The 26726-nt window shown below is 45.2% G+C and overlaps 1 protein-coding gene across 3 annotated transcripts; it reads right to left on the bottom strand.

The window, feature by feature from the left end:
• Positions 1-99: 99 nt before the first annotated feature.
• On the bottom strand, positions 100-21342 carry LOC127333583 (uncharacterized). Of its 3 annotated transcripts, XM_051359960.2 has the most exons (10): positions 21162-21340; positions 15961-16140; positions 15579-15837; positions 15249-15477; positions 15022-15172; positions 14461-14646; positions 10869-10920; positions 8666-8722; positions 1113-1995; positions 104-1031 (listed from the first exon to the last, which is right to left on the bottom strand). In XM_051359960.2, the coding sequence occupies exons 2-10, from the start codon at positions 16087-16089 to the stop codon at positions 551-553; spliced, it is 2427 nt and encodes an 808-aa protein (XP_051215920.1). In that variant the 5' UTR covers positions 16090-16140; positions 21162-21340; the 3' UTR covers positions 104-550. The 3 variants fall into 3 exon arrangements, with proteins under 3 accessions (XP_071682297.1, XP_071682296.1, XP_051215920.1); XM_071826196.1 differs by lacking the exons at positions 15022-15172; positions 15249-15477; positions 15579-15837; positions 15961-16140 and having other exon boundaries at positions 100-1031; positions 21162-21342; XM_071826195.1 differs by lacking the exons at positions 15249-15477; positions 15579-15837; positions 15961-16140; positions 21162-21340 and having other exon boundaries at positions 100-1031; positions 14976-15110.
• Positions 21343-26726: the final 5384 nt, after the last annotated feature.

Below are 26726 nucleotides of genomic sequence, written 5' to 3'. Positions count from 1 at the left end.
TCTTATGCAGCAATCTCATGGACATTTGATACACTGCAATGTTGAATAGGCAAGCATTAATTTTAATCAGTCTTCCACCAATGGACATGACCTCACCCATCCATCCACCCATGCTTTTCTTACTTTCTCCTCAAGGAAATGCATTTCTGCTACTGATAATCTTATGGCACGGACAGGAGTACCCAGATAATTAATAGGCCAGGTCCCTTTTTGACAGTTAAACAACTCCATATACTCATTCAGTTTCTCTGAATCATCCAGCACCAACATTGTCTCACTCTTCTCAAAATTAATTTTCAAACCAGACATAGTTTCAAAAATGTACATGAGTAGTTTTAAATTTCGTGCTCCCTCCATGTCATCCTGCAGTAATAGAATTGTGTCATCTGCATATTGCAGGATAGCCACACCATGATCCACCAAATTGTCTGCCAAACCTTTAATCAGATAATTTCTCTGGTATGATTAAATTAGTAGAGATTTTAATTAAAGTGCTTCCGTGGAAAGTATTTAGGACACTTTCTAGAAAGTGCCCCGGGCACAAGTACCCTTAAGTTGTAGTAGTAGTGATGCGCGGCATCGAGAAGAGCGGCATAGTCACCGGAGACTTTTGGAGAATCTCCTTGAGGTACTTGTCCATGCGCGGGGTCGCGAAGAGACGTGTAGACCCGGCATCACCGCCCCTCACCGCGAAACGCTGCCGGCCGTGCGAAGTCTCCGACACCAACGCGTAGACGTGGCCATGCCACTTGTATTGGGTAGAGAATAGCTGGAGGAGCTGGTGCAGCTCGGCCAGGAGAAAAGGGTTGGAGTACTGGTCCGCCTCCACCAGGTTCAGGGCATCCATTAGCTTCCACTCGGCCTCCTTGAGGTTGTCGCAGTCCGCCAACATTCTCGCCGCCCTGATCATTTCCGCTGCCTGTAGACGGATCTCTTCTGTCCGCACCTCCTCCGGCCCATCCTTCCGAACCGCCACGCCAGTTCGCAACACCGTTAGAGTCGCAACAAACTCCCTCCCGGACCCGGAAGAGCTGCATCAAATTAACCCAGCCGATTAAATCGATGATGCATCCATCATCCATGTGTATGTCCTGGCCTCTGCAAAAAGGTACCTGCTGTATGAGTATGTGACCTTGAGGATGTCCGCGCTGCGCTCACTCTCGACTGCGGGGAGAGAGAGGTAGACGATGACCTTGCGCACTTCCTTGTTGTAGAGGTGGCCGAAGGCGACGGTCATCGAGCCAGGGTCATCGGAGTGCTGCGTCTGCAGGTAGCTCCCGGTGGTAATTTTCTGTATTGTCGTCGACTCGTCTCCGACGCGTGATGCCGTGACCGTGAGATAGAGGTCCTGAGCCGCGATAGTAAGCAGGCCGGCGAGGCACTGGGAGAAGGCTATGGTCACGGCGCCATCCATGCGATCGTCGACGAAGGAGAATATCCCTCCCATGCTCTTGGCCGCCACCGTGTTGAGCAGCTCAGAGTCCGCTTGCCTGCCGAAAGCAAACGTGTAAACGGGCACCTTCCCAACAGGGACCACAGCAGCGTCCGTGTTTGAGTTCTGCTGGCCGTCGGACATGAGCATGACGCCGGCGACGCGGCCGTCGCTGACCTTGCGGTCGGTGAGCACCTTCAGCCCAGTCCGAAGACCGGCTTCGATGTTTGTGCTGCCACGGGCCATAAGCCTATCCACCATCCCCTGCAGCTCAAGTTTTGATGTCTGGGTCACCTGCCGCAGGGGGCACTCCCTCGTGGCATCACTGTTGAAGGTGACGATGGACAGCCGGTCCACAGGGCAAAGCTTCCTTACCACAAACTGCATAGCGGTCTTCGTCTGGCGGATTTTATGGCCCGACATGCTGCCACTCACGTCCAGAACGACCACAAGGTCCAGGCCCGGCCGATCAATGCTGGACTGGTCGCCGGTGAGCTCCAGCATCACCTTCTGATCGTTCTCCTCGAGTGGCGCCTCCTTGTTGTTCTTCATCACCAACTGCACTGCAAAATTCAGAAAATAATGCATGTTAGTTTCTTTTTTCTTATTAGGATTACATTAATGCACTGCTAATTAACATACATATCAAGCTGTTAGATTGTATAGCTACGTATAGCTTCTGTATATCCATATGTACTTATATTGTGCCCTATACACACTATATATATAATCCTTCCGTTTTTATTTAGTCTACAACTCTACATTAAAGAATAAATAAGACGAACGCAAGAGGAAAAGGTATCGCTCCGCGTCGTCCCCCGCGGGCGACCGGGGCGAACCCTAGCCCCAACCGCGCCGCCACCCCTCCTCCTCCCCTCCTCCCCCGCCGCCGCCGGCGAGCGCCGCCGGGCAAAGCCCACGCGGTGCCGGCGGCGGTGGGTTCTCTCTCACCCGCGCGCGAGGGAGTCTACGCGGGGCAGGCTCGGCTGGCAGCGGTGCTCCTCGGGGCTTCAAGAGCGCGGTCCGGCGGTGGTGGCAGGGCGTGACGGCGGCGGTCCCAGGCGGAGGCGGTGGCGGGCGCGGTGCGCGGCCATGGGCGGCAGCGGAGGGCGACGGCGGAGATGGCCTGCTGGCGGCGCGGCCCGGATTGGGGCCAGCTGGGCTCCGATCTGGGCTCCGCGGGCCTTGTCCAGGGACAGGAGGTCTCGAGACGGCCAGCCGGCGGGACGGTCCCCTTGTTGCACTGCTGCTCGTGCTAGGTCTGGGCCAGGCGGGCCCAGATCCGGCGGCCCTGGTAGCGTGGCGTCCGACCCCTCTCTCGTCCGGGAAGGTCGTTGGGATGCCTTGCTGCCATTCAAAGGCGCGATCTTGGATGCCGACAAAGTGACCGGCTCGATCGGCGGCGTGGCGGTGTCGGTAACGGCGCGGTGATGTCCCCGGGCGTTGCGGCGAGGGTGCTTCTTTGCGGCGGTGTGCGGCCTTGGCCATGGCTGTCTTGCGGGAAGTGAGGTCGCGGGAACACTGCGCATGGTAACTGGCTAACACATTGCGGTTAGGTTGGGGGCGACTTGGCTAGGTTTGGGATGGAGCTGCAGATATGGCTTAGGCGGCATGGGTGTAGCAGCGTGGCGGCACAACTAATGGGACTTGATCGAGACCTAGCAGGCGGCTGGGCATGATCTTGGCCTAATTGGTAGTGCTACTGCGTCCGGACGACGGTCACCTCGCGTGGCGGAGGGCGGATCCCCTTCCCTATCTGCCGTTGGCCTGTTGGCTGTTGGCTATGTGTCGGCCTGCCCTGTCCAATCCGCCGGCCTTGCGGTGTTGTGGCTAGGCCATGGGCTCGAGTTCGTGGGATGCCGGGGCGGCGGCCCTGGAAGGTGGACTGCGCGGTTGGCTCTACGGCGGGCAACGTTGCGGTGGTGGTGGTCTCACTCTTCGGCCATGAGGATGGCGTGGAGCGGACGGTGGGAGATCCTGGTGTTGGCGGTACTTCGGCTGTGGCAGCTCCCAGATCGTGGTTTGGGAACCTTCCTAGGGGGCAGCGGGCGGCTGAGTTCTCGGGCGTGGTGTGAGGCTACTTTCAGGCGAAAGCTCAGCGCCGAGGCGCCAACGACGGCGATGCTCGCGGGTGTCGTAACCCTCTTGGGGGCGTCGTTGTGGGTACCCTCCCCGCGGTACGGCTCCGGGTGAAAACCCTAGACCTCACGGTCTCGACGACGGCGGCGTAATGCGTCGTTACCCCCTTGGGGGCGTCGTTGTGGAGCCCCGACTCGACTCGGTCTGTTCCAATGTCGTCGCTAGTTTTGGTTTTCCTTGTTCTTTTTTGTTTATCCTTTGATCTGCTTTGTAAGAGGTTCTCCTCTCCACCATGTATCGGTTCGGCCGTTGCGGCTTTATTTATAAAGCGGGGCGAATGCCTATTTCGAGAGAAAGAATAAATAAGACAAACTAGTACTGCATTTATTATTACTACTTACATACTAGTATATGTAAACAACCAATCTAAGCTACATTGAAAATAGCAACATCCAATAAAGAGAGCAAAACCATTTCATTTTTAGTGTTGGTGTTAACTAAAATCTAGAATGTAGAGTATTTCAGAACAAATTTTAGGACTAGAATGTAGACTATTTTAGAAAAAAGGTTCAATCCATAAAGGCTCGAGAAGAAGAACTTGTTGTTTAGATTCATCAGTAATATCTTCGGCAGCTTCCTGGAGCGTAGCCCCTGAGTCAGTAGCCGATATTTCTGGAGGTGTCGAAGTTTTTTCTTTAATAGATCTTTGAGTAATTACTTCATAGAAGACTCCATCTGGAATAGAGGAGCATGTAGAGCCGATATTAGCCAAAGCGTCGGCTTCCTCGTTGCTAGCTCTGCCGATATGTTTTAACCTGCGGCCTTCAAATTTAGCTTCTATTGATTGGTACAACTGGTGATAAGCAATCATATTGTCGCTAATAGCGTCGCATAAATTCACCGACTGCTAAACCACGAGATTTGAATCTCCATAGATATCCAAAAGAGTAGCTGCACATGCTTTGGCCATACGCATACCGTGTAGTAATGCTTTGTATTCTGCTTCATTATTTGTTGGTAACGAGAAATTCATCCTTAGAACATATCTCATTTTGTATCCTTGCGGTGAGATTAACACTACTCCGGCCCCTGCGTTTGTGATTCATTTAGATCCGTCAAAATACATCGTCCATGAACCCGACATGTCGGGTGCTGCCGGAATTTGTGACTGGATCCAATCGACTAAGAAATTAGGAAGGACCTGGGACTTGATAGCTGTTCGGTTAACATAAGAAATGTCATGTGGTGCTAACTCGATAGCCCATTGAGATATTCTGCCTGTGGCATCCGGGTTGGTGAGTATGTTCTTCAATGGAGCCTCGGTGACAACGATGATCGGATGTTCCGTGAAGTAATGTTGTAACTTTCACGTTGTCCACCACACGGCATATGCCATCTTCTGGTGATGAGGATACCGTTGTTTTGCTGGTGTAAGTACTTCGCTAAGGTAGTAGATGGGGCGTTGCACGCCATGGAATTTCCCTTTTTCTGCGCGTTCGACAATAAGCACAGTGTTGACGACTTGAATAGTTGCGACTATATAGAGCAGCATTGGCTCCCTGTCCTGGGGAGTCATGAGGACCAGAGAGGTTGACAAAACCTTCTTCAAGTTATCGAAAGCATCCTGTGCCTCTGCTGTCCACTCAAACTTTTCAGATTTTTTCATCAGCTGATAGAATGGCAAGGCCTTTTCTCCCAATTTTGCAATAAATCTACTAAGGGCTACTAGTCGTCGTGCCAATTGCTGCACCTGTTGTAGACTCCTGGGTGGCTCCATGTCAAGGATAGCTTTAATCTTCAAAGGGTTAGCTTCGATTCCTCTGGCTGGAATAAAGTACCCAATTACTTGGCCTCTTGGTACCCCGAAGAAGCATTTCTTCGGATTCAGCTTAATTTTGTATCTATCGAGATTGTCGAAGTTTCTCTCAAATCATCGATGAGCGTAGCCGCATTTCTGGTTTTGACGATGATGTCGTCGATATAAACCTCAATATTTCGGCCAATTGCTCTCCAAAGTAGGCTTGCATGCACTGCTGATAGGTTGCACCTGCATTTTTTAATCCAAAGGTCATGACGTTGTAGCAGTAAACACCATGCGGAGTTATGAATGCAGTTAACTCCTGGTCTTCTTTTTTGAGCTTGATCCGATTATATCATGAGTAAGCATCGAGGAAGGAGAGGCAATCACAACCTGCTGTGGAGTCGACTATTTGATCGATGCGAGGTAACGAGAAATGATCCTCGGGGCAATGCTTGTTGAGGCTTGTGAAGTCGATACACATACGAAGAACTGTCGTATATTTCTTTGGCACCATGACTAGGTTAGCTACCCATTCAGCTTCCTTGAGCTCTCGAATAAAACCAGCTTTGCGGAGCCAATTAACTTTTTCACCAATAGCTTTTCATTTTGGTTTTGAGAAACGATGCAACGTCTGCTGTACAGGTTTGGCTTTGGGGTCAACATTGAGGGCGTGCTCAGCGAGTTCCCTGGGAATACCTGGCATGTCGGATGATTCCCATGCAAATATTTTCCAGCGCTCACGGAGGAACTCGATGAGTGCGCTTTCCTATGCGACAGTAAGGTCTGCCGAAGTGTTGATCATTTTCTTCGGATCAGATGGGTGCACTTGATGCTTCTTTGCTTCCTTGGCAACGTCAAACTCGTCGGATTTTGTGTTCCGATTGTCGACAGGTGGCTGTGTATGATCAATAATTACGTCGAGTGCATTAAGTTCTTATCTGACTCCGAACTTGGAGGCAATCTGCTGGAAATCTATGTCATAGTTATCAGAATGAGAAGAACTCCCGTGAACAGTTATTGTTGTCCCATTATTGCTTGGCATCTTCAGCTTCAAATATGCGTAATGAGGAACTGCCATGAACTTGGCGAACGCTGGCCTACCGAGGATGGCGTGGTACTGTGATTCCCAATCTACCACCTCGAACTCGAATTTCTCCTTCCTGAAGTTGCTGGGTGTGCCGAAAACAACATCCAATGAAATTTTACCAAGGGGATAAGCGGGTCGTGTTGGGATGATTCCATGGAAACTAGTTTCAGATTCTTTTAACATATCAACTGACAATCCCATTGCCTTCATTGTACTTGCAAACAAAAGGTTTAGACCACTTCGTCCATCCATGAACACTTTGCTCATATTGTATCCTCAAATCTGTGCTTCAAAGACTAGGGCAGCGTGACCAGGCCTTGGAACGGCTATCGTATGATCTGCTCTGCTGAACAGGATGTTTTGATCTGACCAATCGATATAATCGTGTACCGCTGCTATAGCCACTTCTACAAATTTTATCTCCCATGAAAACTTCTTGGCTTCTCTCTTGGAAAAGCTAGTCTTCTGAATCATGTTCACTTGCCCTCGAGATGCAGGGTAAACTTCGGTTGGTATGTAGATGTCTTCGTCTGGCACATATCGATGTTACTGAGAGTAATTGTAAGCTACTGCTCTTCCTTCCGCCGAACGAGTTTTTGCTTCCGCATCAAACCATAGCTCTTCACACAACTTCTGAATGTCGAGGAACTGCTGACATTCTTTGAGTAAATGCGTGGCCTTCTCGATGTTATCCTTTGGGTCGACATAAGGGTGCAATTAACATGGTGTGACAAGCTACTCTGCGGCTGATAAATAAGGTGTACGGCTGCGATTCTTGCTTGATTGTGTGCTATACCCTTTATCACAGTGGCGGAGGCGACTCGCAGCTCGTTCCTCTTCCTCGCGACGAAGATCCCTTCGCCTCTTCCATTGCTCCTCTCTTCTACCGAAAATCCTTCGGCTGCCCCCGTTGCTGTTCCCAGGCAGGTCCACTAAGGCTATCGGTGGGACGATGGTTTCTGGAGCTGAAGTCCATAAGCTTGATGCAACTGAATTTGGAAGTCGAAGGAATCCTCCGGAATCGACGATGAAGTGGACACCGCCGAAGGTTGCATCCATATTGCTATGCAGCTCCGAAGGGATCGAACGCGATGCTTCAGTGCGTGGAGTGAACTCGAAGGAACCACAACGAACTGAATTTCTTGGGCTTGCAGGTGTTGGTGAAGTCAGCACGAACGCTGCTGATGTGACCGGAGCTACCGATGGCATGCCTTGTACCGACAGGATTGCCACAGACGGGTTGACGAGGGTGCTCCTCGGCAATGCCCACCTTTTGGGTTGACGGAATCCTGCAGGCTGACACGAGACATCGTATACCAAACAAACGGGGAGAGAGATTTACCCAGGTTCGGGGCCCTCGATGAGGTAAAACCCTTACTTCCTGCTTGTCTGATCTTGATTATCGAAATTATCGGGTTACAATGGGGTAGCCGAAGGCTATTACTAAGATCTCGTCGAGAGACTAAGGTTTCTAATGTCCTAGCTCTAGACTTGAGGTGGATCTGGCTGTGGTGATTGTCTGTCCCTCGGCAGACCCTCTCCTGGCCCTTATATTGTAGGCCAGGTCCCGAGAGTTCTGTCCGGGTTCGACTGTGTTACAAAGAGTTCTATATCTAAACTTTCATTGTTCTTCGTCTTCTTGCCTTGTTCATCACGTATTCTTCCTTGGAACCGACGTATCGGCCCACCTTGGCTGGTGGATGATCTTCATGAGCCCCTGGTTGGGCCGTAGGAGGTAACATAACATTGGTTACCTGAAGGATAATGCCCACATCACTCACGCAAGATTTAAATCTGCCAAGGATCAAAGTGGCTTCTGATTGTCAACTTGTGATCAAAGCCATCCAAGACAGCAGCCTAGGAGTTATAGTACCACTATTCGGGAAATAAAGCTGATCGCAGAGAGGTTGGTTGATGCGAAGTTCGTGCATGAATATAGATCATCCAACAACAAGGAGGCCCACAACTTAGCAAAACTAGCTCTTTAATAATCCACTGGTTGTTACGTTTGGTTTGTAAATCCGACTGATGGCGTTTGTATTCCACATACTATAAGTCAATAAAAAGGTCAGATGATTCGATAAAAATCATAAGTATTGTAGTTTGGTTGTTAAATTTTATAGTTTTCTCGTCCATCACTAGTTAACTATTGAAAAAATATCCGTCAAAAGAGAAACTATTGAAATTTTTAACCCCTCAAAATCTGCAAACTTGCATATAGGAAAATCAGCTGCAACATGAGTGCACAGGTTGTGGGTTATTGGACCTGAAGTTGGAGGAGCAGTAATAATTGGCTCATCATCATTGAAGCCCACGGTAGAATCTGCAAATTTTAAACCAAACACTTTAATCAAAGAATCCTGTTGAAATAAATATCCTCCGTTGAACCGACATAAAATGTTGTAGTTTTAGAAGACAAAGACATGTATATATATATATGTATATATATATGGAAAATAGTGGGCTACCATGGGTGGTAGCTGTGCACCTTCATCCATCCATTTATCTGCCCTATAGAGAATTTTCCACCGTAGATGTACTTCACACCGTTAGTCCTTCCCGTTAGCCTCTTTTCTCCATCTAATAACAAACCCACCCGACACCTCGTTTTTTAAAAAAGAAACACCCACACGGTCCACTCGATCCCCATTCCCCACCACCGTTACCAGTCCTCCTTGACATCCCGACGACGGCAAGCCCCCCGTGCAGCCGCGCTGCACCACCCATGCTCCGCCCAACCAGCCTCAGCGCGACGCTCCATTTCCTGGCTCCAGGCCGCACCGGACAAGCGCCGTGCTACCTTGCCAAGGAGCAGGTGACGGTGGAGGCCGCTGCGGCGGAGATGTGGTTCCTCACAGCCACACGCGCCGGTCAGGCCACTTCATCCCTGCGAGTCAGACGGTGGCGGTGGGGCTGCGGGATCCAAAGTTTCTAGCCCGGCCGCTCAGCCCCGTTTCAGCCCCTGCACGAAACCCCCAGTCGGCCGACCGGTTCCATCCTGATCCATCCTCGCGCGAGACTCCTTGCAGTTTTTTCGATCTAAATTTGCTTCACCTGGTTTTTTCCGATCTGGCTTTTTTCTTCACCATTTGATGCAATCGGGGTCGATGTTGATTTTTGTGGACATGGTGTGTTCCAAGTCTAGATCCCGTGGAAAGTCATGTTAATTCTCGCTGTATTCTTCGATCCAGATCTTTTTTTCATCCACGTTTACTTTACAGAAATCATGGGAAGTTGCTTCGCAGGTGGTGGCGACCGAGCTGCCAGTGGGGTTCTCCTGGCTAGATCTGGCCGCCGTGCTCGGTTCCGTGTTTGGTTGCTCCGGCTGCACGGCGGCGGCGGGCCGCCAGGGGATGGTTCGGCGCCAGCGGCTGGCTGTTTTCAGTTTTCTGCTGTTTCAACCATCGTGTGTTCTTTTTGTACGCCAGCGCCAGGAGATGGATTTGTTCCTCACGCCGCTTCCTTTTGCTATCCATCCATGGCGTTTAACCTTTCTTCTCTCCTCTGTGAGTGTTATTGTTTTCTCCGGATGAAGTCGCCCAGCTCATCCTTTTTTTCGAACTCTTTGTTGGACTTCTGGTTTGGTTCTTTGAGCTGGAAAATTAAGATGATATTGTTTGGTGCATGGCATGAACTATGAAGAACTATGGACAAACTTCACCGGCTCGTTCAGGGAATTGGGTCAATGTTGATTATGTGTAAACTTTACAATGAAAAAGTTGTGTTATTTATCTCGTAATTTTGTTCCACCCATTCCATGTACGTTAGTTTTTTACAGAAAGTTTTCAGTCCAAGTTTTTCTACAGAATGGTTTGACTTTCTTGTCGATTCTTTGAATAGTAGTACTGCATTGAGTGCGTTTTTAATTTGCAAGGAAGTGTTCCCAGATTTGTGATTCAATTTTTTTATAAGCTATAATTCTCCAGATTAGATTTTTTTTTCATATTATTTTTTGTTCAGCAGGTGCCGTTGCGAGGAAGGAGAATTAGGGGAGTAGGCAAGCCCGAGGAATTTTTTTCTATGTAGATCCCATGTTCATTTAACTAAAGGGTGATCTTTATGAGTAAATTTTATGGGAAAAGTTGTGTTAATTTATCTTGTAATGTTTTCCGATCTGGATCCCATGTACATCATACAAAGGTTTTTCCAGTGCTAAGCTAGTTAATGGTGTATTGAACCGGACTTAATTACACCGAGGGATGTTTTGCACTCCGAGCTGCACCTACACGTGCCCATCAGAAATAATATAATCTTGCAAGGACATGCCCAATGTCGCATGCCACAGAGAGCACATAAAAGATTCGGACGGACGGGTAACGGGGACTCACGGAAAGCACGAATCATCACAGATGATCCAACGGCCAGTAGCACGTGCGTAGCTATCACCCCGGCTAGAAAATCCGCGATATATATAGGTAAATTAGCTGGTTCATGTGCTATGCACCTATAATTAGTTAACACATGCTTACCTGAACTTGTGTATAGTTTGTTGAAATCCTGCTTTTTTCGGAAGCCGGCGACCTACAAGCAAAAAATCTTACGGGTAAGTATACTTCTTGTTTCGAAAATTGACCCCCCCCCCCCCCCCCCCCCATACACACACCCAATCAGCTAAAGGTTCAAAAACGTTAGTCCTACTAAATAGAGCAACCTTCCATTTTAAGAAGTACCTTTGACCACATTGTATTCATTTCTATATACGTGATTATAAAAACAGTGATAAAAATCATTGTTGGAGTATAATTACTAGACCTCTCTTTCTCAATCCAGACTTTCGGGTGAACTTGGTGGTGCATCATTTCAATACAATATCAGTGCCTTCGCGCCTTGAGTTCAAGATCTAGCCAAAGCAAATTAAAATTAAAATATTGTGGCCCAATTTCGGTTCAGGTTTAGACCTAGGGGAGACAAACATGAGGGAGGGGTGTTGAAGTATACATGAAAATCCTAATTTTCCCCATAAGTTTGATCTTTATGTTCTAATTGTTGGTTTATAAAACTTAATATGGTATACAAAAAGGGGTATTGGGTTCAAGTCTCGGCTTTTGCAATTTATTAACTATTGTTTGCCGTTTTTATCATGTGTTGAGTTACACATGAGAGGAGTGTTAAAGTCTTTGGATTGTCATCCTTCGCCATCAGTTCGAACTGATGGGTGAAATGGTTAGATGCACTCAGCTTGCTACACAGGTTCAAGGTTAAACACAATAAATAATTGTAATTTGTCCCCGTTTTCGGTGCCCATGTCATGGCTCAAAAGGACCATATACATGAGGGGCAATGTTGGAGTACAATGATCCACCCTCTCGCTCAATTATGATTATGGGTAAATTGGTCAGTGCGCAAATTCAATAGCTAGCGAGTGGGGTGGCTATAATGATTGCCGCTCTCTCTCTATTTCTCTATTCAACTTTGAGTTAACTGGTCAGTGCATCAATACAATAGTCATCTCGAGTGATTTCTTGAGTCGTTTGTGCATAAGTGTCTATGACGTGAGACGAGGAATTCTCACCTTCATATGATACATAGGTCTAATTCATGTGGAAAACTATCTATGACGACTATTTAGGATTTAAGAAATGGCGATCGAGACCCTAACCATTGTCGGCATGGCTCCAGCCAAAGTGTTATCCCACACACATCCAACTCAGAGGACAAGGGGAAAGGGCCATGGTGATTCCCTTGTCAAGATGCAAGTGATGCCCGTGAGACTAGGTCCTACTCCATACTAAGAGATTACCGGAACCTTCAGCAACCGACAACCGCTACAACCCAAGGAGGTTTGCGTACGGGCCTTGGACATTCGCTTGTGTATAACACATGATGCTACCTAAGGAGGTTTGCGTATTCAAGAAGAATGCGGGTGTCAATCCAAACTTACAATCGATAACATAAAAGGGTTCTTGCAGCTAATCTGGAGAGCATCTTGTGCTAAATGGTGGTCTTCACCAATCATGGCATGTGTGCGAGAAGAGGAGAATGATCGAGGGTAGTCTGTTGGGATCATAGGATGGAAGGGGCCGGAAATGCATCTATGGCAACTAGTGGATTTCATGATTAATGTAAGAATAATTAAATAAATAAGTATTAAGTTTTAAAAATGTTTAGTCACATATTATCGATAGTTGGAACTCTAATGACAACTTATAAAAACATTCGAGGGATACAAGTAATAATAAATATATTTTTGTTCAGTTTTGCTATTTCTCATCGAACTGAGACTTATTTAGTGTTCGGTCACCTTCATAGCCCTTAGACTACTCATAGTGGGAGTAACATAGGCAGTAATATCACACACCCAAGACATTTTGGTGACATGACATGACAACAAATAAAGAAAGAAAGAGAGAGTGAGGTGGTAACTAGCTATGTTGCTATAACATCACACTTCCCAAAACAAGATGAGTCTACAAACTAATAAATATGATCTTGTACGATACCCCACATGTTAGGTAGTAACATAGATTAGTAACATGCATATTACTAGTCTATGTTACTCACCACAACGACTAATCTCAAGGTAGTAATATAAACTAATAACATATGTATGTTACTAGTCTAAGTTACTCGCCACTATGACCAGCCTTAGATTTGCTTCTTGATTAGTGTCTTATGAGTTGCAAGTTGTTTGCAACTGAGATTTTTAAGTTGTAAGTAGGTTGCAAACTTGCAACTAAAAAAAAAATGTTCACGTGGTACTATTTTTTTTTCTCTTAGTGGCCCTATCCTCTATGAGTTGCAAGTTGTAACAGCTGTGTTTTTTGAGTTGCAAGTGGCTCACAGTGACAAAAAATTGGTCGCCTAGTACAAATAAAATGTAGTAACCAATGAGTTGCAAGTGGATTACAACTGGATTTTTTTCTTTGAGTTGCAAGTAGGTTACAACAGGCAAAAAAATGGTTCACACAGAAAAAAGAAATTTAAATGTACAAAACAATTACTCACGTAGTGCAACACGATGATGACGACATTCGACCGAGAATTAAGATAGTTATCGGTAGAGCGAAAGCTAGAGAGTGATTTTTTGGTGATCGTGGATCATCTTAAGTCATAGGAAATTACTACCAAGAGGGGAGCTTGACCTAATTGAGGAAGGAGAATTAACGCTACGTGCTCAACAGGAAGCCGTGAAAACTCATTAATAATACTTTCACCGCCTCAAATATATATACCATCTGATAACACCAGAATAACTAGTTAGCGGCTACCCACAGGAACAAGGCAGAACTTATACTCACTCCGGGAAATGCACTTTGGCTCATAGGAGCATTTGGTTTCATTGTGTGAATCCACATTTTAAAGTGTCAAAAATTTCCAAACTAAATTTTTACATGTACATCTATATATTTTATGTTGGTACGTAAATTTTTAAAAGAAGAAAATAATTCTGTGGCTCCTGTAAAAAAGACAAATTTTAATGTTATAACATGACTACGTACAGCATATTTTTTGTCTTTTTTGTACACACCACAAAAAATGTTGTTTTTCTACAAAAACTTGTGTACGAACATAGAATGTCACGATGTATACCAAAAAGATTATGAATTTTTTTTTTGACATTTTTAAAATTAATTTTTAATTATTTTATATAATGGAAGCATTTGCTCCTATGAGCCAAAACACCACCTCCCTCCGACTCACTCCTTCCTAAAATATGTTACATATATATCTAACCAAAGTCTACAGTTTGACCAACTATATAGCAAAATATATGAACTTTATAATTTGAAACTGATTATTAGAATCGTGGTCAAATATGTTTTCATGCTGTATATATTTCATATTATAGATGTTGATAACTTTTACCATATTTCTGATCAAACTTCATAACATTTGACTTTAACTAAAAAATATCCGTAATATATTTTGGGATGGAAGGAGTATGCACAGCCACAATTTTGGCATGGATACATGCAATAACTATGTAACAAAATGATAATTATGCATCTACAAAAGCATAACTCGGGGTAGGTTTTCTTTCTAGTAACATTCGAAACAAACGTCGATCTACATGTGGAAAGGGAACCACACGGGAAGAAGTAGTGTGACAAATATAGATACCTGGCTGGTAGACGAACTTTTGGCGTTATCTATCTTATCCAGTTCATCGACAATCTGGTTTATTGTAGGCCTCTTCACTCGGTCAGACTCCACACATTTTAATGCTATTTCAATGCATATCTTAACTTCCTGTGATATATCTGCCGACATTGTTGCTTGAAGCCTTTTTCTCCATTTTTCATGTACCTGCAGAGTCGTAACACAACACGGATAGGCGGCATCCATCCATGTAACAGAGAGGTTAGTCATAAAGCCTAATAGTATTTGTGACAGAAGAAGCTCCTAATAATGATGCTCCCTCCATCCTAAAATATAAGGCAACCACATAGTTCAAGTAAGAACTTTGACTAACAATTTAACCAACGAAATATGAGTTATATATGTCACCAAAAGTATATCATTGAATTCATATTTAAAAGATGCGTCCAACAATATATTTTTGGTGTCATATAACTTATATTTTATTGATCAAATTATTTGTCAATGTTTTGGCTATAAATATGAAGTGGCCTTACATATAGAAACATAGGGAGTACTTGGCAAGAAATTTATTTTCCGTACAAGCTCAATAAATTGATCGGAAGGCGTATCTACAGACACAGAGTGGCCACTCTTTCCTGCCATTATTTGTAGGATTATAACACCTAAACTGAATACATCAAATTTTGGTGTTATTTCTTGTTTATCAATGTACTCCGGTGGCATGTATCCACTGCATGATAGCATAAAAGACAATTAATTTTCAAGTTGACAAAATAAATTTATATTGTCTTGAGGTATGAACTTACGGTGTTCCTATAAATGTTTGCGTGACACAGGTTTGTGTTGAAACAAGAAGTCTCGACAAACCAAAATCTCCAATTTTCGGTATCATATCCTCGTCCAGCAATATATTTGCCGGTTTTAAATCCAGATGGTACATAGGATTTTTGGAGCCCGTATGAAGGTGCTTTAGACCGTCACAGATTCCTTTTATTACTCCGTAAGATATGGACCAATCAAGTCTGCAAGGTTCATCTGTGTAAAAAAACAAAAATAAGTGTACATTAACAACGCCAATTTTAGCATCATTTTTTTCTAGATGCAAAAAAGATCATCTAGGTATAGCGTCACCATACCGGAAAGATGCTGCTCAAGGCTTCCACCCTGTAAGTATTCTAAGCAGAGAACTCTTTCGTCATATCCAGCAAAAACAAGTTTTCCATTGTACTCAGCAACTCTATTTCGTGTTTCGTAGCAGTAACCAAGTAACTGTACAATATTTTGATGTTGTACGCCCATAAGGTTCATAACCTCATTCTTGAATTGGTCGTCGCCAAGTCCTGGCTGGTACCCAAGTTTTTTAACAGCAAACTCATCCCCATTGTCGAGTACCCCCTGTAAAAAATCTCCTACTTGTGATTATGTGATATGGTAAATGGATTCTAGGTTGTTGCTACTGCAGCGGTACTATATGTCAAAAAAATTAAAGATGGACCAACCGACAAGTGATAATTGTACCTTATAAACTGTTCCAAACCCACCACGACCAATTATGCGGTTCTTAGAGAAATTATTTGTGATGTGCTGCAAAAAATGAAGTGAAAACTCCTTTGCCGTCTTAGTTGTGTGATGTAAGTTGTTCTCCATGGTATTGTATATCTCCTGCTAGGGTGTGAGAATCTTTGACGCCCCAACTATCTAATATAAGATGAAAATCATTTCACATAGTTAAGTTAGAACATATATGCTGTGCAAGAAAAAATATACATTCTGCCATATCTTAAAAACACTTTTTACTCCACTAGCACAGGGGTCCTCGCAAATGCGAGGGCATCACTTTTAGTACTTGGAAATTGTTTAGTATTTATATTTATTTTTTATGTACACTTTTCACCCCATTTACCACCTTCATCATTGAAAAGTACACGATTTTCGGGTATGCATATATTCCCAAATGCTTAACTTTTGAAATTATGTACATGATCTTATTGTGAAGAAAAAAATTATGATTCAATTTTTATGGCTACAATTTATTATTTTACCATGAAACATTTAAACTTATTCATAATTTATGTATATTTTGTCAGACGGCCGGAGATATTTCCCTGATGTATCATGATAGGGTAGTCAATTAATCTATAAATGTAAATCTTCTTGTAGAAGGAAGAAAAAATCTGGTGTTGATATAATATATATATTGACTTTTTGAGAAACGTTTGAATCGCTGACACACTTCTTTGAGAAACATTTGAATTTCTGACTCGCTGAGATTTATCTTTTACAGCTATTTTAGATTTGTCTTTTTTCTTACAAAAAGATATTATGCACATCATCATGAGACATTTCTTCGTGGCACGTAAACTTAAATCCACAAATACACGAGTTCATTCAGCCAGAGTCCTCTAATCTGAGCCGTACTAAAAAAGATGACTCTGAGCTAAAAGAAAATTTCAGAAATTCACCAAACAAACGTATGTGCCGTTTGCCTTTTTTTTTCCTTTCCCAGATTGTTCTTGGAGTTGTTTGAACCCACGTGTGAGTTGTTTTCCTGGAAACTTGTTGGATTGGCTATTGAGAACACATACACATTACTTCTTTTTTCTTTGGCACACAATCAGGTTTTAACACGGACTATGCTTTTATAACTAACATGACTTTGACTTATTAGCTTATCATCTATTGTCACCCAGAATTTTTTCATTCTTTGACAGCGGGGAATTAGCAAAACATGTATACTTATTATCTTATCATCTATTGTCTATTTTCTTTACCGCCCGGGAAGACAAAAAAATAGTCCTAGTGCTTCCTAATCCATTGTTTTAAAATCTGTTCTACACCTCATGTAACTTTGATAGTAATCTTGACCTGCACATCGGATATTTTTCATTCGCGTATATGGTTTATGATGTTTGCTCTTGCCTGCAATTTTGATCATGCACTTTGATCGTGCACATATAAAAACACTGTGCAGCTTCCAATCTTCCAGTTCTATTTAAATCCTAATATAACAGAGTTCTCGTCTTTGTTTCCATTTTTTCACGTGTTGTACTAAATGTGACATAGGGACCATGCGTACGTGAATCTGGAATTAGATTCATATGTGCATATATAAATGGTACCACATGTTGTACCAAGTGTGACAATGGAACCATGAGAACATAATTTGGTTTTTCTGGATTAATGTGGTGTGCCACGACAGGATCAAAAGTACATGCTAGTTACGTACGTGAATAGAACTACTCCTACATAAATTTCAACTATGAATTTTGTTTCAATGTCCGTGATCCATGGACTCTATGGGTTCCTGGAAACGTGATGGGATTGGCTAGAGTAGTCGTTGATTTTTTTATGACACGTAAATAGATTTGTGACACGGGCTTTAACTCGCAGTGGTACATGTTACGTAAATTTTTTAAATCTTGGCCATTAAATTATAGATCTAACAACTAATATAATTCCAATGATGTGGATTAACGTGGTGGCTCTATTAGTCATCCGTATTTTGCTTTTAATATATAATAGATTTATGCAGAAATATGCGCGTATTAGGTTTTTCTAAAGTCAAACCGTGTCAACTTTAACCATATTTATACAAAATAATATCAAATCAATACTACTAGGATGAGCCATATTCTGGAAGGCTGCTTGATTTTGCATAGGAGATAAAGGGTATTGCATAAGTCCATAGGTTCCTTGTGGCTGCACAGATGAACAGACTAAGTATTATATACCACAAGAATGAATATTCAGGGGTGCTAAACTCAGGTCATAAGGCATCTTTTCAAATTAAAGAAATATCACCAGTCCATTAGCATGCCATTGATTCTTTTTTGCTTCACAGCACTAGCACGACCATGGAGAGAGACTTGGCCTGCGTGCCCCACGGGATCTCCCCAAATCCCATCCTAATTGATGTGAACCGACCAATAGTATAGTTGCATAGGATGGACAATAGTTCAACTACGAGAATTGTTGTTCTGCTGTGTGTGTACGCTGAATTTGGTGATCATGGAAAACTGTGCCATCCAATTAGAGATGAACTGAAAATAGTTGGTAGAGATTGCTTCAATTTCAAAGATTTCGGTGAAAATCTTGATACGCACAGATTTCCTGGATCCAAAAGTTGAATAATAGAGATAGAAAAACTGCTGAAAGTCGGACGTATGATGGTCATCCCAAGAAAAAGTCAAACATTTCATTTTAGGCTACGTGGTGTGTTCTAGCAAATGTGATACGAAATTGTAATGGTACGGAGCAAAGAAACAATTCGGTGATGTGTTTTAGCAAAGATAAAAAAAATAACGGTGCCCTCTAACAAATTTCCCCTATTCTAAATAAACATGATCAAAGTTACATTTGACTTTCGCGGAAACCAATACGCATTATATTATGGCAATAAGGGAGTATCTCACTATACCTTGAAAACTAGTCCTGTTGTGCATAGTTCCATCACTTACTCAGAACACTTAGTCGACTGGTGTCTTCTTTTTTTTTTGCTAAAAAAGGCCTAATAACCGGGCCTTAATTTCCATATAAAAACTTACACAATATTATTGCCCTGAACAAAAGTGCACAAGACTTGTAGAAAAGCAAGAACCGGAATAAGCAGAAATGAAAATATAAAACTATAATTAGCAGTTTAGCATCTTTAATTTGCATTATAAGAACACAATCATTCCACATGTCAAGAGGCATCAAAGGCTAGTCACAGTAGGCAGTGTCATATCCGATACGTAGTAGTAGTATAGTACTCACTCCAATACGAATTAGACAGGTCAAACCCAGCTGATTTAAGCAACACTTGCCAGTTGTCACTTATTACGCATATGGTGGAGCCGTGTAGGCTTAAATTGGAGTCTTCCCTTTAGGCTGCTACTAGTATATGCTAGCTCATGTTTTTGGCTCTGTTAGAGCATCTCTAATGAAGGATAAAAATTTAGAGGACAAAACAACGGACTAAAATAGATGAGAAAAAAATTTAGTCCTCTAAATGGTGGCCCACAGAACCAATGCACCAAAATTAGCACAAAATGTGGACAAATTTCACAGGATTTCATACGATTTCAACATAGTTCTTAGGATTTAACTAAAACATAAACGAAATTTAACCTAAACATACTTCAAACTTAAATTAAAACTTAAACTATGATAAACTAGCCTCTAAATGCCCGGCATCATCGCCATTTCCGTCGAGGTCGCCGTCGTCATTGTGCATCCTCACGTAAGCGTCACGTACGCCGCCGCCTCCTCCGCCACGCGTTTGGGGTTGAGCCGCCGAAGATTAGCCATGTACTCCTCGCTGGCGCGCTCGGCCTCCAGGCGTTCCCACGCTTCGCGGCCGTCCGTCGCGAGCTCGGCCACGTGACCATGGCTAGGCGGCGCGAAGAGCTCCGGCATGGGCATTGCACAACCGAGCGGGAAGTTGAGCTCCCCACAGCCGTGGAGGCGGACATTCTCATTGTCGTGCCTCCACGCCGCCTGCGCCGCCAACTGGAAGGTGCCGAGCCAGATGCGCCAGTCGGGATTCCGGTCAGTGATCTCGGACACGCAAGTGCCCTAGTCACGCTGTCGCACGTCGTGGTAACGGGTACACAGTGGGGGGAGGGAGGTCTGTGGGGGTGGCACATCGGTGATGCGGGCCGGCCGACTGCGACTAGTGCTGCAGATGTGCTGTGTGGAGCGGCGGTGGGAAGATCCAACCATCTCCGGCGCGGATGCGGTGGTGGTTGGGTATATATATTTGGTGGTGGGCGAAGCTAATACGGCGGGCGGCAGGACAATGGGGAAAGTTTCTATCACCGGTCAGCGGCCGCTCAAATATTGGAGAGATGAGGAAATTTTTTGTCACCGGCCTCTTATGTATATAGTTCTCTAAGCCATTTTAGTGTTTTGGCTCGGGTCGTTTTAGCAGTTAGAGGAGAGAAAAATACTTCTCTATGTATTTTTAGGGGTTTAGTTAGAGATGCTCTTAGCATCCCCACTAAAAGACGCGTCGGAGGGTCTTTGTGAGGGTTTTGGGAGCAGACACACAACTAGTCAACTACTAATTGGAAGAGGGGGAGATTGCGGTTTCGATTTGAATTTGGGGATTGTGAGGCATGCCCAATGCACTGCCCTAAAGGTACTGTTTCACACCTTTAGCTAGGTTCGGGTGGTTCAAAATAGATTTGGATGAGGAGGCAGACTCCTCTTCAAAAATGGAATCTTAAGCCTTAAAAACATGATTTTTTAGAGAGAGAAAGAGATACATAGTGTCATATTTGTAGGGTCTCTTTTATTTTTTTTCTAACTAATGTTATAGTTTTCATTGGAGAGATAAAATTCGCCATGTTGTTTCTAAAAACTTTTTTTACATGAATCTAGTTGTGTATGCTACCATTGCTCATGCCCGTATGAAAATAGTTCAGTCCGATGAAAAAAGTTGGACAATCTATGGCAACACATGGACACAAGAACTATAAAGACCAGAACAGCAGAAAAAAAGTTGTGAAGATCGAAAGTTAAAGGTGTCGATTGCATTTATATGCGATTAAAGTGTTGGCGTAGTGCGAGTACAAAGAGCTTAGTAGGGTGGAGCAAGATGAAATTTATAAAAGGAGGGAAACAAAGGAAAATTTTGAAGAGCTTCTGGCTGCCAGCTTCTCATGTAATGGTCTGAACACAAATTGAGGCAAAAGAAGATGCTCAATTAGTAGGTAGAGGCCAGAGTTTGCACATACCTTGTGGACAACCTGGAGATCGATCGAAGACCCTGCTGAAGTCCGGAAGGTGGAAGAAGCAGCTAGGTAGCAACGCACACAGTGGGATCTAGGAAGAGAGAGAGCTAGATGTAGCGGCTTGCTGCTCGTCGACGGGAAAAATCGTATATATCCCGCTAGATCCCATCCAGCTCGCAGCTCGAAGCAGTTAATAATTTAGTATACAGTGTACAGTGCCAATACTATTTGAAATTACTGACCGGGCCTGCTGCTAGGTGCAGTTAATTCAATACGGTGACAAACAATCAACCAGCTGCCTAGGTAAATGTGCTCTAGGTAAATACTATACTGCGGAGTTCGATGCGTTCTTCACCGCAAACACTGTAGGTAAGAGCATCTCCAACCGTTAGCGCTCTCCATAGCTAAATTTGACGCTAAATAGCGTTGGATTAGATGAAAATTTTGATCGGGAGTGCCGAAGTTTTAGTTGTCTCCCCGGTCCACGTCCGGTGATTGGCGTTTTTCAGAAATAAACATTACTGTTCGACGAATTTGACAAATTTTGCCAATATTTAGCTTATTTTTACAAATAAACGTTACCGTTTAACAAAACAAGCAAATAATTTGACAAATTTTTCAAACAAATCAAATAAAAACTAGTTGGTGTTGCCTCGAAGCATCCATATATGCTTAGAGGTGGACATAAAGCTCAAGGCTCGAGGCTCGGCTCGGGCTCGAGAAGGCTTGGCTCGGACTCGATCCGGCTCGATGGTCGGACAAGCCAAACCTAAATCTTCAGATCAAGGCTCAAGGCTCGATAAGCCGGCTCGACGAAGCTTGGAAGCCGGCTCGAAGGCTCGATGTATACAAAAATTATCATGATCTTTGCTAAAACTATAACATTTCACAATTATAAACAACAATTCAGCATGAATACATTCATTCAGTTATGACTTTTTAAATCTCATGTCGAATCTGCACCACACGAATAAAAGAAAATTATCATTCACTATATTTTTGTATTAAATTTTCTGTTGTATAAATAGTTTTAGCAATTAAAGAGACCAAAAAGGTATTAATTAAGATATGAGTACATGATTTTTAATAAACCAACCTAAACATTTCTTAAGATATGGGTGCAAAGATTACCTTGACCAAAGGACACCTTTTTTGCAAATTAAAATGGTCATAGAATAACCCTAACAGCCATCCTTTTATTTCTATTAGCTTGCTGAGCATAGGGATGGCACCCGCAGGGTATGGGTACGGGTAGAGCCATCCCATACCCGTCCCCGTCACCTTCAATTTTACCCATCACCCGTACCCATACCCGCCAACGGGTGCAAGTTTTTCCCATACCCATCACCCAGCGGGGTAAATGGGTACCCGCGGGTAAAAATACCCGTGCTTATAACACATCAAATTGATCAAAAAATATGACATGAGGTGAAACAATCCTAAATAGGGGACTAATCCTGACTAACCTACCAGCAATTGTGAGACCAGAAAGTTTGAGGTTCAACCTAGCTATGCAAAGGTGTGATTAGGGGGGGATTAAGTACTTTAGAATATTACAACGGCCTACTTGTCAAATATAGATGGGTACATGGGTACGTGGGTATGGGTTCTACGATCCCATACCCGTACCCGCCTTACCCGATGGGTATGATATTTTCACATTTACAAACCCATGGGTAATATTTTGTCTCATACCCGTACTCCTATTGGGTTTTTACCCGGTGGGTACGCGGGTCATGGGTACCCATTGCCATCCCTAGCTGAGCATGTTAGGTAAGCTAATACTTATGCTTCAACAATTGAACGGAAGATCTTAAAAATTTCACAATGCACAACTATGAAATGTATGACAGTCCAGACTTTAAATAAATTTTTTTAGACAAACCAAAGTTTATATTTTATACATCACGGCACCTAGTTTGGCTGTATCTCAATCGGACTGCAACTAACGCTGCACTAGACTCGATCTGGAAGCAAAACAAAAAAAAAAAACCTTGGTGCCTAGCAGAGCTGCCGCCACACACGCCATCGGCATGATAAATGTAAGAGCATCTCCAGCCGTCTCCCCGACGAGGTCCGTAGTACGTCTTTTTGTCATTTGGATGGACGAAAACAGCTCAGTCGCGCCCCCGGCTCCTCGATTTCGTCTGGATTAGACCTTCCGGAGAGCCCAGACCATCCCCGCCCACCCCCCCCCCCCCCCCCCCGGGGAGCGTTCGGGGACTCCGGACGAGAGGAAAGCGGGAACGGACCCGGAGAGAACATATGAACCCCACCACTTTGTCAACGCAAATCCCTCCTCCCCTCCCTTTGCCCTCTCGTCGTCGGCACCACCCCTCGCCAATCCGCCGGCGGGTTGCCCCAACTCCGCCGTTCCTCCACCCAGCAGCATATATTCCGCCGCCCATCGTACCCTCTGCCTATTTTCCGCCGTCTGGCAGATCCCTCGCGTCGCTCCTCGTCGACACGCCCGGCAGGTGTTCGTCCAACTGCCTGGTCGGACATGGACTCCGACGAGGAGGAGGAGCAGATGTTCGCCGAGCTTCTTGAAGAAGAAACGGCTGCCGCCGCCCAAGACGAGGAGCACCTGCTCATCATCGCTTGCATGTCCGGCTTGTACGCCGAGTCTATCATTGGTCGCCGTTGTGGGTCGGCACCAGGTCGCCGGAAGTGCAAGCCGAGGCAGCGAATGGAGGGGTACTGCATGCTCTACGCCGACCACTTCGTCGATGATTCATTGCACGGTGAGGCTGTTTTCAGGCGTCGTTTCAGGATGAGCCGGAAGCTCTTCCTGAAAATTGTGTATGCCCTTCGAGACTACCACTCTTATTTCAGATGCAAGTTGGATTGCACCGGTATGGCAGGGTTTTCCGCCCTCCAAAAGTGCATGGTGGCTATGCGGATGCTGGCATATGGAGCTCCTGATGATTCTACAGATGACTATCTTCGGATGGTGGTGTCCTCCGCCCTTGATTGTTTCTCCCAGTTTTGCAAGGCGGTGATAGCAGTGTTCGGGGACTTCTACTTGAGATCACCGACTATCGAAGACACTGCTAAGATTCTCGCTGTCAACGAAGCTCGAGGATTTTCAGTGATGCTTGAAAGCATTGACTGCATGCATTGGAAATGGAAGAACTGTCTGTTTGCCTGGCAGGGAATGTACAAGGGTCACAAAAAAGGCTGCACTGTGATACTTGAGGCAGTGGCTACCCATGATCTCTGGATTTGGCACTCCTTTGGTATGCGGGGATCCAACAACGACATCAACGTTTTGCAGTGCTCGCCGGTCTTCTCCATGCTTGTTGAGGGTCATGCTCCCCCGGTTAACTTTGTGATCAATGGCCGACAGTACAACAAGGGATACTATCTTGCAGACGGTATCTATTCAAAGTGGGCAATATTTGTGAAGACTATCTCAAACCCCGGCCTTCCGAACGAGCAGCAGTTTGCCAAGGAACAAGAAGCTTGCCGAAAGAATGTCGAGCGTGCATTTGGTGTCCTGCAGCAGAGATTTGTTGTAGTCCGGTTCCCCGCTTTAATTTGGTCAAAAGATCAGCTGTGGGAGGTGATGAACTGTTGTGTGTGCTTACACAACATGATTATCGAGGATGACCGGAAGCATCCGGTCACTCTCAGCGAACAAGCTGCACCATATGATAGAGAGGGTCCTCTTGCACAGCCTAACCACCAGGTGCTGGCATTGTGGGCTGCGTTCATCGCTGTGTGTCAGGAGATTCGAGACTCCACAATGCATCAACAGCTGCAGGATGATCTGGTGGAGCACTTATGGACGCTTCAAGGCAACACCAACTAGTTTCCATTTGATTTGTTTGAAAACTTGTCTTGTTTTGTTAAACTATAATGTTTATTTGTAAAAATAAGCTAAATGTTGGCAAAAGTGGTCAAATTCGCCGAATTATGCACGAAATTTGTCATCCAGGGACGTTTTTCTCTAAAAAAAACGGCGAACCCCGGGTGTGCCTACCGGGGAGACGGCTGGAACTTCGGCGCTCCCCGGGCCAAAGTTTCGTCCAATCCGGTGATAAATAGCGCCGGATTTCGTCCCGGGGAGCCCCAACGGCTGGGGATGCTCTAACATACTGGTGCTGATGAGCTCCTAGCGGAGGTGCCTCCCGTGCACTGGTGAGGCACCACCACCTCAGTACCTCACTTGCACCTACGCCAGCGCCTGCAGGAACGGGACGAGCGGCGGCCTTGCTTGCTAGCGGGAGAGGCCACAACCTGAGATGGGGGCACCCGGCGTTGGAGGTGGAGGCTGACGGGGTGGCATCGCCGGCGTGGCTCTTCAGGGCATCTCCAGCGGCGCGACGCATTTTTATATCCGTTTGCGTCTGGCACGAACAAAAAAACGTCCATATGTCCGTATGCGTCTGCCCCTTCTCAAGCGGCAGGGACGCATTTTTTTTACCGCAAGGGCCTGCCATGCATGATTAGAGAGGAGAGAGAGGGAAAGATTCCATTTGTGTGGCTAGGAATGGCCAGCACATGGGTCCTCCCTGCATTAAAGGAGGAGAGAGAGCAGGCCACGCAGCCCAAACGGACGCAAACGGAGCGCGCATTCTTGGCGCATATTTGGTCCACATTTGCGTCAGGAAGGACACTGCTGACGTTTTGCGTCTAGCCGCTGGAGCGCGTTTTTTTGTCCGTGCAGACGCAAACGGACGAAAAACATCCGTTTGCATCGCCCCGTTGGATATGCCCTTACCACTACTAGAAAAGTTCAAACAGACAACGTCCCAAAATCGTCCACTAAGGTCCATTTTTCGTCGCCTATGGGCCTAACCCGACGATATGGGTTCTGTGGTCCAAATTGCGTCAGGCAAAGTCCTACCACATTTTTTGTCGGTCCGTCGCGTTCGGGCGCCCTTCCGCCACGGAAAATCGGACCGCTGCAGATGTGTTTTCGGGAGCCCGTTGACTGCTGACGTCATGCAAACTGACACGTGGCAGACGCCGTTAACTGGCAGTTAACGGCGTTAACCGGCTGAAACACCGTGTTAGATGGTAGGCCCACACGAGGCCTGCCACGCCTTAAGCGGGTCGGCCCATTTAGTTTGCGGGCCGGGCCAGCTGACTTAGTTTGACCGGTCAACTATATAGCTGGGCTGGTCCATTAGGTACGTGGGCTGGGCCTAACCTCTAAGGTTGACTCACTACTAGGAAAAGGCCTAGCCGTAAGATTGACATAAGTGGCGCACCATGATGCCTGTGCGCCACTACTACTTAGCAGTGGCGCACCACAAAACAGTGGGCCACTGTTACAAATGTAGTAGTGGCGCACCTTGTTTGTGGTGCGCCATTACTAAATCCTGGCAGGAGGCCAGCTCCTACCCCAACCTAATAGTGGCGCACGCCGGTGAGGTGCGCCAGTGCTACTTTCACTACTAGGAAAAGGCCTAGCCGTAAGATGGGTGTTAGTGGCGCACCAGGAGGGCAGTGCGCCACTACTACTTAGCAGTGGCGCACCAAAAAGTGGTGGGCCACTATAAAAAATATAGTAGTGGCGCACCTCTCCTGTGGTGCGCCACCACTAAGTTTGACCATGGG

This window comes from Lolium perenne, chromosome 2, assembly GCF_019359855.2.
Source record: "Lolium perenne isolate Kyuss_39 chromosome 2, Kyuss_2.0, whole genome shotgun sequence".
In the NCBI taxonomy this organism is placed as follows: domain Eukaryota; kingdom Viridiplantae; phylum Streptophyta; class Magnoliopsida; order Poales; family Poaceae; genus Lolium; species Lolium perenne.
The sequence above is the reverse complement of the archived record's forward strand: the minus strand, read 5'-3'. Positions and strand labels throughout refer to the sequence as shown.